The sequence below is a fragment of the Chenopodium quinoa genome, unplaced genomic scaffold (assembly GCF_001683475.1).
Source record: "Chenopodium quinoa cultivar QQ74 unplaced genomic scaffold, ASM168347v1, whole genome shotgun sequence".
Classification (NCBI taxonomy): domain Eukaryota; kingdom Viridiplantae; phylum Streptophyta; class Magnoliopsida; order Caryophyllales; family Amaranthaceae; genus Chenopodium; species Chenopodium quinoa.
In genome coordinates, this window is record NW_018745170.1 from 4,670,696 (window position 1) to 4,688,462 (window position 17,767).

The 17,767-nt window shown below is 37.2% G+C and overlaps 1 protein-coding gene across 1 annotated transcript; it reads right to left on the reverse strand.

The window, feature by feature from the left end:
- Positions 1 to 2,244, reverse strand: LOC110710138 (CBL-interacting serine/threonine-protein kinase 4-like). Its single transcript, XM_021888390.1, has one exon. The coding sequence runs from the start codon at positions 1,984 to 1,986 to the stop codon at positions 580 to 582; it is 1,407 nt and encodes a 468-aa protein (XP_021744082.1). The 5' UTR covers positions 1,987 to 2,244; the 3' UTR covers positions 1 to 579.
- Positions 2,245 to 17,767: the final 15,523 nt, after the last annotated feature.

Genomic DNA, 17,767 nt, shown 5'->3' on the forward strand with positions numbered 1-17,767 from the left:
TAAATAAAATTTTCCATATATATATTAGTTAAAAATATGTTACAAGGGAGATAAAAAGTCGAAATTTTTACAATGTACAGGCACTAAATCAAGCTTGTCATGGCTAATTTTCTTAGCATCTTCTTTTTTATGGACCTTAAAGCATCACTAACATGGTTGATGATTCAGAATTCTGAAGGGAAACCCCTTATAACCCCTATCTAAAAAGTTTAACACAGACAAATTAAAATTCCAGTTTACTAACATCATGAACAAAATCTACAATCAACTGTCTGTGTATAATCTAATTTAGCTCTCTTCTTTATAGAAAAGAAACTAAGCACATCATCATAACTAAGTTCTTTTCCTGGGGTGTTCATCTGTACAAGAAATTTTCACCATCAATATCATTTAGGAAGATATATATAATAATCCTTGTATCATCGATTCGATTCGATCATCGTTTCATATACGACTCGAAAGCTCGATCATCTTCCTGTTTTCCAAATTTTCCAGTTGATTTTGGCGAAAATTTTCATCCCCCTATGATCAACCATGTGTTCTTGTTAATTTTTTTTTTTTTTGGTAAGGTCACATTATTTATTGGTGCCATGACACAACAATATCACCAAGACCTGACTTCAACTGCTCCCAATGAACTTCTTCTTGATCCCAACCCACTCCACCACCATCCACAACCTTCATCTCCACCACGACCAACTCGGCCGCCACCTCGGACACCGTCACCGACAAAACAAACCTCCCTTTCCCTAACCATACACTAAAATTCCCACAACAATTCTCTCTTTTCTCAACCTCATACCCCAAATTCTCACCTACTCCCACCACCTTCTCCACCACCACCGCCTTCGGCTCCCTCGACGTAAACCTCTTTTCCCTCCTTCCTTCTGAGTAATCTTGATCAAACATCCCAGACAAATTCAACCCCGACGACATGGTTATAATCTCGAAAGCATTCATACTTTCGCCACACCTCGTTCTATCACCATTGTTACCTGCTGAATCCGACATAGTATTACACTTCTCCAATAACAGCATTTTCTTGTACTTCTTCTCCTCCAATGAAGCCATATCTCCAAGGCTAACACTCCTTGGGTACAACATTCCATGATTCTTAAACCAAGAATCATTTGGAATGTCGTCAATGCTCAGCCGGCTCTTCGGAATCGGATCGAGGAGCCGGCTGATCAACCCCCTCGCGGGTTTCGAAACCCACGACGGAAACCTGTACTCCTTCCTATGCATCTTCCGATACATTATAACCAAATTCCCATCATCAAAGGGCAAATACCCCGTTATCATAACAAATAATATAACGCCACAAGACCACGCATCCGCCTTCGACCCATCGTATCCATTCCGAGTCCTCCCCACAATCTCCGGCGCTGCGAAAGCCGGGGTTCCGCAAGACGTTTGCAACATCATCTTTTCCTTTGACACAGCCACCGCGCTTTCGGCCACAGCCGAAAGCCCGAAGTCCGAAACCTTAATGTTCCCCTCCTCATCAAGAAGAAGATTCTGCGGCTTGACATCACGGTGCGCAACTCCGTTCTGGTGGCAATAATGAAGAGCCGAAACAAGCTGATGAAAATACTTCCGCGCTAACGGCTCAGGAAAACGATGATCAGCACGGCGCGAAAGCTTTCCGAATAAATCACCGCCCTTAGCGAGCTCCATAACCAAATAGATTTTCGATTTTGATGCCAAAACTTCATGGATCTTGAGGATGTTAGGATGATTAAGCCTCCGCATCGCGGCGACTTCGCCTACGATGCGAGGCTCCATAGAAGGATGGGTTTTAGATTTATCGATTACCTTAATAGCAACGGACTGATTGGTGGTCAAGGATCGAGCATGGTAAACCTTGGCAAAGCTACCTTTGCCGAGGAGTTTACCGGATTGGTATCTTCCGAGGATGGTTTTTGCGGCGGTAGATGAAGGCGGAGAAGAAGAGGATGAAGGGGGTTCTGCAACCGCTGCCGCCATTGAAGGGGGAGGAAGCGGAGAAGAGAGATAATAAAAAAGGGGTGAAAGGAAAGGACCGGCGAACCAAGTAAATAAAATTGGGTGAAGGCACGGACAAATGTTCAGTGATTGAGGGTGAGGGTTTTATAAGGGACTTTGGTGAGTCATTTTCTTAATAAATTGACAATTTCTATTTATATTTAGTTTTTTTATTTTCTTATTTTGAAAATTTTTTATGTTGCTTTGTTGTTTGCATTCCCTGAAAAGCTCAAAGTTCATAATAATTTGTAACAAGATGAGTCATATATAGGGGTGGGACTTTTCAAACCGAACCGTAAAACCGTCCGTTACCGAACCGAACCAGTACGGACCGAACCGTTTATAACCCGCTAATTTTAAACCGAAAACCGAACTGAACCGTATAATGTCAAACCGAAACCGAACCGAACCAATTAATGTTAACCCGTTACGAACCGTAAACCAATAACAAACCAAACCGTTTATAAACCGAAACCGTTTGAACCGATTAATGTTAACCCGCTAACTAATTAAACCGAACCGTTTATAAACCGAAACCGTTTAAACCGTAGGAAAAAACTGTTTAAATAGAACCATTTACAACCCGCTAACCGTTTAAACCGAACTGTTATAACCCATTAAACCGTTTAAACCGAACTATTTTCAAACCGCAACCCGTTTAAACCGATCTGATTACAAACTATTTAAACCGAACCGTTTACAACCCGTTCCATTCAAATTGAACTATTTACAGCCTTTAACAATTTGTTAGAATTCCACGAAATATATTTGATGTTTAATGTAATTTAACAGTACAATTTTTTTTACATATAATTATTGATTTAAATTTGTAAATTTTTTTGCTATTATAAAATTAAAATTATATTCTTGTATAACTAAATTAGGAGTTATAAATTAAATAAAAAAATGAAAAAATTTGGCCACCCACCCAATCCAACCACCCTCCACCCACCCACCACCGTAACCCACCCTAACACCACCCCCGCCGTCACCCCAGACCCACCCTAACACTACCCCCTACCCACCAGCGTTACCGTAACCCACCCCCACCCCACCACCGTTACCGTAACCCACCCCCACCCCACCAACGTCAACCCAGACCCACCCTAACACCACCCCCGCACCCACCATAATTACCGTAACCCACCCCACCCCACCCCACCACCCACCGTAAATAAAAAAACCCAGACCCAAACCTTACCCCACCCCATCCACCACCGTCACCGTAAATAATAAAAACCCAGACCCATACCCCACCCCACCTACCACCATCACCGTAACGTACTCCACCCCACCCCCTTAACAAACCCCACCCCACCCCACCCACCACCGTCACTGTAAAAAATAAAAAAATAAAAAAAATAAAAAAAAATAAAAAAAAAACAGACCCAACCCCAACCACACCCACCACTGTCACCGTAACACACCCCACCCCACCCCATACAAAAAAATCGAAAAAAAAACCCAAACCCACCGTAACCCCACCCCACCCACCCCCACGAAACCCAACATCCTCGAAACCCCCCAACTCACTCTAATTGCTCACCCACCATAAAACTCCCTCCCTCCCTCGAAAAATCCTCCCTCCCCACCCACCCGAACCCAGTCTAACCGCCGCCGCACCCACCCTAACTCGGCCCCCTCCGTTGCCCACAACTTGAAAAAAAATTAAAAAGAAAAACAGAAAATAAAAAAAGGAAGAACGAAAACACCTTATATATTAATCCTGAATTTGGCCTCGAATTTGGTTTTAAAAGGCCAAATTCGATCATGAAACAACTAGATCTAGAGTTTCGTGGTCGAATTTGACCATAAAAACCGTCGTGCGTGGTGCCGGTGGACGGAGACGGAGAAACGAGATGGAAGAAAGGAGAACATAGACTGAAGAAGGGAGAAGAAGGAAGAAGAAGAAAGGAAGAAGGAAGAGGAGATGAGAGAGAAAACGAGAGAGCAGTGAGCATATTAGCAGCCATGGCTTCAAAAAATTGATAATATTACAGAAGAGGATTAAGAAAACGAGAGAGAAATCAAAAAGAGTACTAAAGAGACGATGGTAAGAGTGATCTGATTGGTGGAAAAGAAAACACACGGATCGTGAATTGGAATGTGTGCGATGATAGGTCGTTAGATGACATGCAAATCAATGGCTGATATTTAATATAAGACGGTGACACGGATCATGGGATAATGGATTTGGATAATATGTTTTTTTTTATTCATAGCTACGTACTAATAAAAACACTACTGTACTCTTAACTTTATGTAACTTATAAATTGTAAGAAACACAAATGTTTGGAAATTGGAATTGATTCAATATGACATATTTAATGTATATTAGTTATATGTATATTAGTATATGTAATAAATAATAATGTATGGTACGATTGGTATCATACTATCATTGGTATGTATAGATAATCGATAAATGTATCTGATTATTAAAACTTAAAACAGTTGATGATCGATCAAATTGAATACTTCTACTTCCCCACCCGTTTTCTTTAACTTGCAAGTTGCAACATATATATGTTGCAGCCTTGTAGGCACGTAATCTTAAAAGGTGATTAGAGAGGGTAAGACAACAAAGTAATTCAGCAATATAACTTTAACACCAAAATTATGGAATAGTTACAAACAATTGTCAATTATTACTTTATTAGACTAATGGGAAATTGAATAATCGTGATTTTAATTAAACATCCAAATATAGTTCCGTAACATTAAATTATTAGTTTATTACAATATCAATTATCGATTTATCGTATTCAAAGTACCAATTCATCAAATCATGGTTATGACGCGATCTTTAAAACAAGAAGCTGATAGCCTGATAATATTTGATAATGAAACAATAATACATTAATACCTTATAAATTTGTAATAGACTAATATTTAATAAACAACAACAAGACTATAACCAAATTTGAAACATAACACATTAACATGATATAGAATGAATGAGAATTTCTGTAATTCTATATAATCTGATATCTGAATCGATTTATCGTATTCAAAGTAGCAACTCATCAAAACATGGTCATGACACGATATCTAAAACAATCCAACAAGAAGCTGATAACCTAATAATATATATTTAATAATGAAACAATAATACATTAATACATTATAAATTTGTAATAGACTAATATGATAATATCGAATAAACAACAACAAGAGTATAACCAAACTTGAAACATAACATATTAACATGATATAGAATAATTGAATAAATGAAGATTTGTGTAATTGTATATAATCCGATGTCTGAAAATAAAGTACGAAGTCCCAACTTTATATAAAACGAAAATAGCTAACCGGTCAAAAATCTCTTAAAACCCAATTTCTACTCGATCCATTATTTTTTTCACCAACCTATGCCGACCCGCTAATGAAATGGAAATACTAGTCCCAACTTGATATAAAACAAAACGCGCTAACTGGTCAAAACCACTTTTTAGAACTCGATTTCAACCCGATCCAATTTAACCGATTACCAAACTAACCCGAACGATTTTAGCACCAAACCGAGTATAAACCGAACCGATATGAATCGAACTAGCATTAACCCGGGTAAACCCGCCCCTGAACCAACCCATTTTAAAATAATCCGTTCATGACCCGAACCGATATGAACCCGGACCGACGTTGACCCGGTAAAACCGCCCCTGAACCGATCCGTTTCAAACCGGTCAGATCATGACCCGAACCGTTTATAAACCGAACGGGCATTGACCCGGGTAAACCCGCCCCTGAACCGACCTGTTTCAAACCGACCCGATTATTAACCGAACCGTTTAAAAACCGAACCGGCATTGACCCGAGTAAATCCGCCCCTGAAGTAACCCGTTTCTAACCGATCTGATTATGACCCGAACTGTTTATAAACCGAACCGTTTATGACCCGAACCGAATTTAAATCGTACAAAAATAAACCGAAACCGAACCGACCTGTGACTAATCAAAACCGAACTGAACCGACCCGCCGTCTAAATGAAACTGTTTTAACCCGAACCGTTTCAAACCGAAACCGTTTCAAACTGAGGTCAAATCGAACTGCCAGACCGAAGTCCCACCCCTAGTCATATACTGTATAATTTATTTTGGTACTTAAATGTTCTAAGAGAAATCAAACATTATCATTTGAATTGAATTGCTATTTAACCACAAACATATATTACTTGATGTTCACAATTTTATGGTACCTAATATGTAATGATCGTAGGGCCTGTTTGGTTCGACCTTTTGAAATGTGTTGGAATCGACTTGAAATCCATTTTATTTATTTTATTAATTATTGTTTGGTTAGTCTTTTAATTAATGTGTGGAACCCCAGATCAAAAGGGTTCTAAAATCTCATACTCACTTTTCTCTTAAGATTTACTGTCCATTTCATTAATGAGATGTAAAAAATCATTCTCAACATTCAACCGAACTAACTTTAGGCAAGTATGTGATTTTAAATCCATACCTCTCTAGTATAAGTGAGATTCCATATCAATCTATTCTAGCTCAAAACTTGACACAAATTCAGTTAAGTCTGCTTTTGATGGGAAGAACAAAGATTAGAATCTAAAACCGCCAAATGTTTTCTCGACACTCCTATGTTTTCGACGTCTCTAACAAATTAAACTGAGATGAAACCACAAATACTTTCTCTTGGTGGAGTGATGAAAAACCAAATCAAAACCAGTGGCGGATCCAGGATTTCCGAGATAGTGTGTCACCATCAATTATTGATCATTTGTGAAAGTACAATTTTTTTTCCATGTCTTGTTCATAATTAATTTCAATCCAAAAATTATATATGTATATATATATATATGTATATATATATTTCACCAAATTGATTTCAATCCAAAAATAGGACACAAAAATTCATACCACAACCAAATACAGTACTTAAGAATTCAATTTTACAAGTCGAAAATACTACAAATAACATGTTATAAACAAGTGGTACAATAAAATTATTATATCGAATTAACTTTATGATTTTTTAGTTAATTGATAAGCTTTATGGGGAAATATTAAAATTGGTTGTACAAATATAAGATATAAAAAGGGAAAAAAAATTATTAAAAAATTATACAAAAAAAGTGAGATAACTTAAGAGACCAGTTATTAAATATAACTGGTCTCTTTAACGAAAAAAAGTAGCGTACAAAAATTGCGAAATGCAATAGCAGCATCAAAGAGACCGCTTATATAAATAACAGGTCGCTTTAATATTTAAAAAACACCACAGCAAGTCTTTTGTAGCAATAGCAGCATTAAAGAGATCGCCTATCTTAATAAAAGGTCTCTTTGATATTGTTTGTTGTTACCAATAGCAGCATCAAAGAGACCACCTATCTATAATAAGGGGTCTCTTTGATATTTTATTTTTAAAAAAATACTGTGTCACCGGACCCACTATGACTAAAGGTGAGTCCGCCCCTGATCAAAACATCCTATGCGTCTTTGCTGCTAACTGAACACTAATAACTTTTAATGTTGCGGCAAGAGGATAGCACGCACTAAGCAGAGTTTGGCCCAACATTGAGCTTGATTCAGCTCCGACTTCACCGTTGGAAAGATGCTAAGAAAAAATCCGTTAACTAGGAGAGGATACTCGCCGGAGAACTAGTTGTGGCTTCAAAACTCTGGCGTGCTCCTACGTTTTCGACAGGGACGCTTCCCTTTAGGGGAGAGAGAACAGAGCTGAGTGAAAGTTTTCAACTTACGGAGTAATATTGCTAGTCAACAAGCACATTGAAATTAAAGCATACAAAATGTTGAATTCAAAAACTTTTTTTTAAAGTGGGTTTACGGGATATTATACTCGCTCCTTATTTTTTAAAGCTACACTTACTATTTTCGTCCCTTTTTTGTATAAGCTACACTTTCTCTTTTGGAAACCTTTATAATTTAATAATATATATTTACCACTCATGGTCCCCACTCACTTTTACTTTATCATTTATCACTCGTCCAATGGCCCTTACTCCCTCTCACACCACTTTACTTTTTAATAAAATAATAACCCTACTATTTTTTCTTACAATTTTTTATCGCCTCTTCTAGGGGTGAAAGTTCGGTTTTCGATTTAGATTATGGCCCAAACCGAATCCAAACCGAAATAATTCGGTTTTTTATTTTTCAATCCAAATCCAAACCAAATAAGGATTTAGTCCAATCCAAACCGAGCCGAATTGTCAATATAGAAACCGAATCCAATCCATAAACCGGATTTTTTTAGCTTAATTTTTGTAGATTTGTAATTTATAATTAAAGATTGTGCAATTTAAATAAAATTAATAAGTTAAAAAGACCTAAAAATCGATAACACCCAGAAAATTCAATTAAAAATTACTAATTATTTGCGAGAATAAAATTTGAAATTTAATTTAACAAATAACTATGCATTGGAGTAGTCTAGAAATGCATAATTATTTGCTATTAGACAAGAGACCGCAACTAAATAGTAACTCTAGGCAACAGAAACTACTTTGGAGACCAATTTGCCAAAAATACATAAAAGAATGATGAAAGAGAAATAGGTAGAAGGGGAAGCGCAACTCCGATTGCTTCTTCGTGGTCGGTGATGATAGAGCGGAGGCCAGTTAGTGTGTAGCGGAGAAGCAGAGGCTGGTGAGGGTGGAGCAAAGGAATTTAACGTTGGTCGCCTGGTCGGTGCTTAGAGGAGGAGCGGTGGTCGGCGATTGACTGAGAATTAGGGATTAGGTTTGCCGTGAGAAAGTGAGTGTGAAAGAGTAAGAAAGGGAATAGAGAGTTAGGGTTTTTTTTAGAAGTTTATATATGAAGGGGAAAGTGGGCTGCGGAATTAGGCTTTTAAGATTATGAGCAATAATTCGGTTTTAAATTTCGGTTTTCGGTTTCTTGAAGCCCAAAACCGAAACCAATCCGCAATCCAAATTAAATTCTTTTGAAATCTCAAACCGAGCCGAGTTGTAAATAAATCCAATCCGAATTATTAATTCGGTTCGATTTGGTTTGGTTTGCGGATTTAATCCATATTACTTTCACCCCTAACCTTAGCTACCCCACTAACATCTTATTTTATTAAACCTTCTAAAACTCCGTGCAATTCCAACACTAAATTTAAAAAAAACGGAGGGAGTATTCGTTACACCATAGCTTAACCTAATCGTTCCTAATTTCCAAAAAAAAAATAAAATACAAGGAGAAATTATTAGACCTATTTCATCACTTTGGTCTATAAGTAAGTGTTAGAATTTAATGTTTCAGCCATATATAATAAGGGTTTTTGGGATCTTAGTTTATAATACCAATGAGAGTGACATCGTAAAATCAAAATCCTTTCATACAGTTTAGAAAGCTGCCTATTATTTTAGACATATGATAATTGTAGGAACAAATTTGGGATAATCATATCATTTGAAGAGTGAATAAGTGAATATACTAAAATGCCTTTTAATACATTAAAAGATTAGTATTGACACAATTTATAGTAACATATCGATACACTTTTACCATTTTGATAATGTATAGTAAATTGTCCTTTATGTTCAAAAAAAAAAAGTCAAACTCCTAATATTCATGTTTTCCGTTCTTATTGTTTACTGATGGCATAAAAGACAATTACAGATCAATACAAAATTTCTCAAATCTTGACATCCACATATGTTTGGCTATATATTTTTAAAAGTGCTTACTAGTAAGAGCATGACCACTCTAACAATCTTCTTAGTAGATACATAAAATAACCTCTCAATGGATAGAGTATATTTCGATTTTGTAAGATAATCTGAATTTCAAACAATATCCATTCTATTAGGCACGTTTAATTTGGACTTTGATTTACTTCAAAAGTCCTTTTTAGCATCATATCTCTCTCTCTCTCTCTTTTGCCTTTGAATAGGAAGCCAAAGACACATTCATTTTTTTTTTTTTAATTTTGTTTTTCATTTTATCTTTTTACTACGTGTATTATTATTTGGATAATATGAACTGACCTATTCACATAAATTGATTAATAACTAATAAGTATGTCTATGCACGTAGGCTTACGAGAATTGCTACATTATAATTTCTACACGTAGAGTATGAAAAATTCTTCATAATAATTGTATGAATTTTGCATTTTTCTACATACATTATTAGTTATATCTGGAAATAATGTTAAGTATTTAATAGTTAAAAGTACCAAAAAGTCTTCTTCCAGCTGAAAATATCATTTGGATAAGAGCTTTCATACGTGGACTTTATTAGGATATGTTAATTTATTCATAATAATATGTATGGTGCTGCTCAACTAAGTAACGTACGATATACAGTAATACTCTTAGCTTTTATGACAGATATATAAGGTTAAATTTGAAAATTTCATCATAAATTTTCTTGATTTAGTATTTTCTACAAATAATTATTGTATTGTTTATTTTTTTAGTATTGATGAATCGGTTAAAATGTGCTATGTTTGCTATATCCAAATACGACCATTTGAAAATAATTAATTGATTTTAATTTAACGTTAAGAAAATTCTTTGCAGCTTGAATTCTGATCAAAATTGGATATTGAAGTCTTATTGAACTAGTAGGAACAACTAGCTAAGAGCTTGATCGATATGTAGATTATTTCCTTTCCTTATTTTCTGCAGCATTTTTTTGCAATCTCTACAAAGATATATTTGACCATTAACATTATTAATTTTGTATTAGTACAAATTATAGAAAAAAAATTGTAAAAAGGTTCTAACATGATATCGCGTAATTATGTATGTATATACAGTAATTTTTTTCTTATATCAATGGTAAATATACGGTTAGATGATATGCCTTTATTCCAAAAAAGAAAAAAAAAAGGGAGTATTTCATATTAATGTATCATCTGACTATATGTCTCTATTCAATTTACTTATCATCCATCAATCAAACATTGCATGATTTTAGATGTGTTTGATTATATACGTATATTTATTAATTATATTGTTATTAATTACTAATTAGATTAAAAAAAAAAATTGATACTCGTATATATTATTTGGAGTTTGGACCAATGTAGGTGTCAGAGCGAGACTTTAAACATATACGTACAGGTCTGAAACTTTTTCATCACCTAAAATCGAAAAACCCAATTGGTAATAAGTGTACGTAACTTCCCACATATTAATATGTAGCACATCCTATATATGCATATAAGCTTTAAATTTTATGTAGTCATATTAACTAAGGGAATCTATATAGATTTTGAAGATTGTATTGAAATTGTATATTCTTTGAGATATTAAATAATCTTGAATGCTTTTGAGAATAAATTTTGCTTATATAAACCATGCATATTACTCATATTGATTTCCTATTTATTAGATCTTCTTTTAAGGTAGCTAGTTTTAGTATGAAATCTTAATTAGCTTAATTAATTAAGCTTGCATATTTTTATGCATGTATGTGTACGTGGTCTAGGCATAGCATGCAAGTGGTACAAAAGTCAAGGTCGTATGTGCTGTGATGTGCTATCTAGTACCATTGAAAATCATATGCCTTATTTGCGAATGTTATGATGAACGACGCGAGTTGAATATAAACATTAGCACAATTTATGGGAAGTTTAGCTTGAATGACACATGTGAGGCGGAATTTTTGTGACATCTTAGAAGTATATGCTAAAATAATTCTCCTAATTTGAAAAAACGGTTAGAGAACTACTCATTTCGTTTAGTAATAATCATAACATTTTTCTGTTTTTTTTTTCATCCGTTTCACAATAATTGCAATACATTCTTATTTGATAAGGGCCCATTACTATTATATTACTTATCTCTCATATCAACCTCACTTACACTACTTGTTAGTGATTTGATCATGACCAAGTCAAACCACTATTTAATAACGAAAATATAAGTGTTTGGCAGTATAGTCTGGAGTAGTGTTTAGTGGTGGAGGTAACTTTTATCAAAACTAGAAATATTAGCTTTTTCAAAGATTAGAGGAATCTGTTAAAAATTTAATTTATATTTTTAGGAAAAAAAAATTAATTTTTTTTATATGTAACAAGTAATAACTAGTAAATCGCTACTTTACTGAACACTTACACTTTAATTATCCATCATTACAGCTAAAAGTCAGGTGTACAACTAACATCTACCTTCATAACTATTTTACCATCACGCCCTTAATAAGATAAATGAGTCTTAGGCCTTGTTTGGTTGATGTAGGATGTAAATTCCCATGGGAAATTCTAATTCATGGGAAATTACTTCCTTTATAAAAATTCCTAAGAATTACATAATTTTGTTTGGTTGTCATTTGGGAATTTGTAAATCCTAGGAATTGTGAATGATCAAGGGTGGGGTAGGTAAGTAATTTCTCATATTTTGTGGAAAGTGGAAATTCCCATGAATTGTGACTTCCTCCATTTTTACTTTTTAATGTCAATCAAACAACATACTCAAAAGGAAATTCATGGGAATTTTAAATGCCTCTGAAAACTAAAGGCAACCAAACAACACCTTAGTTATTTTTGACGAACACGTACTCATTGGAGTACAAAATAAAAATATGCGAGCATCCAAAGTAACCAAGCAATATTCAACATTCACCAACCAATGTTTATCCATTTGAAGTATCGGACTCATGTTTTTGTGCTAATTTTTTGACAATTTCGTATATCCACCAAGTTTACTCTAACCTAATCTATAATAATAATTAAAGTCAAACTCAAAGCCTAATTGTTATTGAAAATCTAGTAAAATGGGTAGCACTTATCACATGATAATATCATCTTATCAAATACGCATTGATTAAAAAAAATAAAAAAATTCAAGCGTAAAGTGGAACTTTCAAAGATATGCTACGCATTTAACTCCTTTAATTGGCAATTTACTGGACTCCACGAAGTAGTAGTAGCTTTTGTACGCGACATTACCAGCTATTAGTAAGCACTTAGCTGACAATAATATCAATTTGCTACTTTATCATCTTCCTTGAACCTTCTTATAGACTTGTATCATTTTCATTAGTGTGACTCATTTGGATTTTTAAATACTGGTAACTTTTTATAACTATGTTTTAAGTTTGAATGGCGAATTTATGTGATGTAACGGATACAAAAAAAATTAACAACGAATAGTTTTTTTTTTCTTGGTGTTTAGAGAGGCACAAGGGCGGATAATGACAATGTAAGGAATGTGCCTTGAATTGATAGCCTTGAGTTGGGAGGTAGGAAGTTTGGAAGCTAGGAAACTCGTGTCGCAAAGATGGGAAAGTGCAGCGACACGCACGCCCACGTCTTGGGACGTGCCTCGACGAAGAAGTCTCAAAGTTGGGAAGATGCAGTGAGCCACGCCCATGTCTTCCTAAGACATGGGCGTGCCTCAACGAAGAAGATGAGCACTCGCACTGACACGCCCATGTCAAAATCTGACACGCCCGTGTCAAGTGTCACACAAGGTGCATCGTAGGGGCAGCACGCCCATGTCGTGTGCACGCAGCACACGCATGTCATTTTGAGTTCAAGTTCCTGCTTGGTTACTGATGGGAGGCACGCCCATGTTATGTGTGACACGCCCATGCCTGGGGGGTTTTTTGGTTGATTTTGAGCAGTTTGTTCGTGGGCCTTATTTTCTTAATTAAGGCCTCTCTTTCCTAACCTAAGGATTATTTTAAATACTCCTAGGTTATTTCCTAGCCATGATAATCATTAGTTGAGTTATTATTCATAAATTTGAGAGTCTTATGTGTATTTCTCATCTGTGATTTCTGTGAAAGATAACATTAGAAATCCGAGAGACAATCAATCTATTTTCTGTGATTGGTCTCAAATCACTTCTGAATCTGTAATCTATTTTCCCTAAGATATACAAAAGTATTACTCTCGTCTGCCCGTGGACGTAGCCAACGCATTGTTGGTGAACCACGTAAAACTCTGTGTCTGTTTTTCTTGTTAATTTTACATTCAATATTTATTCTTTCTTGCATCCGTTACAACAAATTAGTATCAGAGCTTTGGTTCAAGGCCTAGGGTTTAATTCTGGTGAGAAAGATGGCTGCTTTGAATGTCAAAATCGACAATTCACGGGGAGGAATAGTTTTAGTCTGTGGCAGATCAAGATGCGGGCTTTGTTGAGGCAACAAGGGTTATGGGCGCCGTTGAATAAGAAGTCATCGAATCCGATAACCGCTGAGATGACCATCTTGGAGGAGAAGGCACCCTCAACATCATGTTGTGTTTAGCAGACGATGTTATCACCGAGGTCGCGGATGAGGAAACCGCATCGGGTATGTGGTTGAAGCTAGAGAGTCTATACATGACGAAGTCTTTAACCAATAAGTTGCTATTGAAGCAATGTCTATTCGGTCTGCGAATTTCTGAAGGTACATCCCTTAGAGAACACTTAAATCAATTAAATACGATTTTGCTAGAATTACGTAATATTGATGTTAAGGTTAAGGATGAGGATGCTGCCTTAATTATGTTAGTGTCTTTGTCAGTGTCATATGAGAATTGTGTGCAGTCTTGTATTATTGGTAAAGAGATAGTGTCTCTAGAGGAGGTTAAACCTGCTTTCCATCATACTAGAGAGTTGCGCCATAAGGTGTCTGGTACAGGTACAGATGATCAGGCTGTCGGATTAGTAGCCAGTGAAGGTAATGGATAGAGGAATTCGGGGAGAAAATCCAGGAAACCTTCTTCAAGGGGTCCAAAATCCAATGATGTCTGTAATTACTGTAAGGAGAAAGGGCATAGGAAATCTAAATGTCCCAAGAAAATGAGACAACCGGAAAATTTTGAGTCTGTAGATATTGCAGAGGGAGACACCCATTCAGAAGAGAATTATGTCCTGATTGCTGACGAATATGCGCATTACTCTGATGTGTAGGTTCTTGATTCGGGGGCATCTTATCATATGTGTTCACACAGGGAGTGGTTTACGAACTACAAGCAGGTTGATGGAGGTGTTACTGTGGCCAACAACGAAGTCTGCAAAACAGTTGGTATAGGGTCCATCAGAGTTCGGACACATGATGGTAAATTATGTATGCTGAACAATGTTAGGCATGTTCCTCAGGTCACGAGGAATCTAATTTTGATTAGTCTTCTTGACAAAAAAGGGTTCAGTTTCAAAGGTGAAGGTGGAGGGTTGTATGTCTACAAGGGTTCAAAGGTAGTTCTGAAGGGTGTTAAACGGGAGACATTGTATGTGTTGCAAAGGTCTACATTATCTGGTTCTGAGTCTGGTGTTTTCACATTATCTATTTGTGGTGGTGTTGAGAAACAAGTGGAGCATAGAGTCACTCTAGTTGGAGGTGATGGTCCACGTCCGGGAAAGATTAGTCAACACTCATAGTTTAAGTCTGAATCTGAAGCACCACAGTCTTTGCCGACAAAATCGGGTCAACTTAGTTTGACTTTGAAAGGAATGATTTCCTTCGAACAAGTGTATTATTCCGATAAAAGATTCAGAATCAATTACGGATTTAATTATTCAGCAAAGTCGAGTGATCGGAAAGTCGGGCTAGAGGCCTCTCCAATCAGTGAGATTAATTATATTAATCTCACAACTTTCCTTTTAACTGAACCCAACGGCTCACACCCAAACATGCAACCAAACTAAGGCGACAAATTAAGCTGAAAGCCTTAATACGTCAAACAAGAGGATACGTACTCCGACGTCGAGTTCCGAGCTTAGAGCGTCAAAACCGAGCGTCAAACGTCGAGTCAATTTCAAGGAATCGACGATGACGATAAATAAGTCAAACAACATATCATACTAGGGCCGGAAGCCCAGTACAAGGTCTTTCCATACCACGAGAGTGGGGCAAGAGCCATGGCGCAAGTGCGTGCCATAGGCACCAGCAGCACCGCAATGGCCTAGCATGCCGCTAACCTTGTGCGTGCTGGCTGGTAGCCTTGGCACATGGCCTAGCAAGCACTCTAGGCTATGCGTGCAGCAAGGCTACCCAGCACGAGGGCCAGCGCGCATAGCTGGCCTGTGCCTGGGCTGGTAGTGCCACACAACAATGCTGGCAGCTCGCCAAGCCTTGCAGTAAGCCCAGCGACCAGCACAGCCCTTGAAGCACAAGGTAGCCAGCGCGGCACACCTTGCTGCCAAGGATGCTTCTACCAGCTGGCGCGTGGTGGGAGGACAGCCTTCCTTGGTCCCCAAGGCTTGGTGGTCCTCCCACCTACCCTCTTTGTTCTTGTGCCACTTGTCGTTTGCTAATTGTTTAGATATTCAATTTAATTTAGAATTAAATTAAATACTATTTTCACTTTATGAAAAGTCCCACATTGAAAGAATCATGAGGGATTGGAGATTCCATGCCTATAAATACCCAAGTATGCCTTGGGAATTATTTACAAGAGTTGAACTGTATATAAGGCATCTCCATTGAGAAAACCTTATAAAGATATCCTCTTGTTAGTAGTGTAAATATTACCCTAGCCGGTAATATTAGCCAAGTTTGGGTGCGTGGGTGGACTATGTTGGAGGGGTCGCGTTTGAGGCTCTTTCTCCGTTCGTGAGTTCGTGTTCGTGCTAAGTGGAAAACACGCATCAAGGGTATGATCGTTTTTTCTTCTTTTTCTCCATCTCTCTCTATTATTATGTGTTTATTGTTTAATTAATTGTATGCATGTTTAGTTGCTTTAATTTATGCACGGATCTTTGGGCGGGTTTTGTTTCCGCGCGGTGTTGGACAACGCAAAACCCAATAGGCTCTTGGTCGGCATGTAAGCTTGGGAACTCTCCCCAAAGGAACATCCAGGAAGAGATGGTGGCTTTTGCACTATCTGTTGGAGAGGTGGATATATTTGAGTCGTCCAAGGGAGGTGTTGCTCGTGCCAGGAAGAAGAATTGGCAAGTTGTCTGTTCGAATCTGGTTCCGCAGAGTAAGTCCCAAGGTTGCTTGGACTTCAAATATTATTCACTACTAGAATTCAGTCAAATTGCGATTGTTTTTCTATGACTGTCATTAAAATGGTCGTAAAACTAGAAATACTACTAGAAAACAGGGTCAATCAACAACGGAAAAAAATCGTCGAAAAACCCTGAAATTCCGTCGGAAATGTATATTCCGACGGAATTTCCGACGGATTATGTTCAGTCGGCGCTTTTGTTGACTTTAAGTGAAAATCCGTCGCAAGGTTCCGACGGAAATTTCCGTCGGTGGTGGAGATGTTCCGACAGAATTTTCCGTTAGAGGAGGTATATTCTGACGGAAAATTCCTTCGGAAAATTAAATAAAAAAAAAAAGCTCCACAATCCCCACCCATATCAACCCCCGCCACCAGCCCACACCACCCACCACATCCCCAACCCTTTTTCCCACACCCAGACACCCCACCCCACCCACACCCAGACACCCCACCCACACCCAGACACCCCACCCCACCCAGACCCAGACCCATATCCCCACCCAGACCCACCAAACCAAACCCACACCCATCTCCCCACCCAAACACCCCACCCAGACCCACCAAACCTAACCCAGAACCACCAAATAACCCACCAAACCTCCCCCACGCCACCTACCCCATAACCACCGACACCACCAGAACAGCCCACCCCACCACCACCGACACCACCACACCATCACCATTAACCCTAAAAACCGGAAAAAAAACCCCAAAAAAACCCCAAAAAAATAAAAAAAACCAAAATTAAACAAGGAAAATTAATAGAAATGTATAAATATATAATTTTCTAATAAATTTTATAAATTAACATTACAATTACATATACAATTAACTAGATCTAAACATTTATTCAAAAAAAAAAACTAGTTCTAAACACAAAC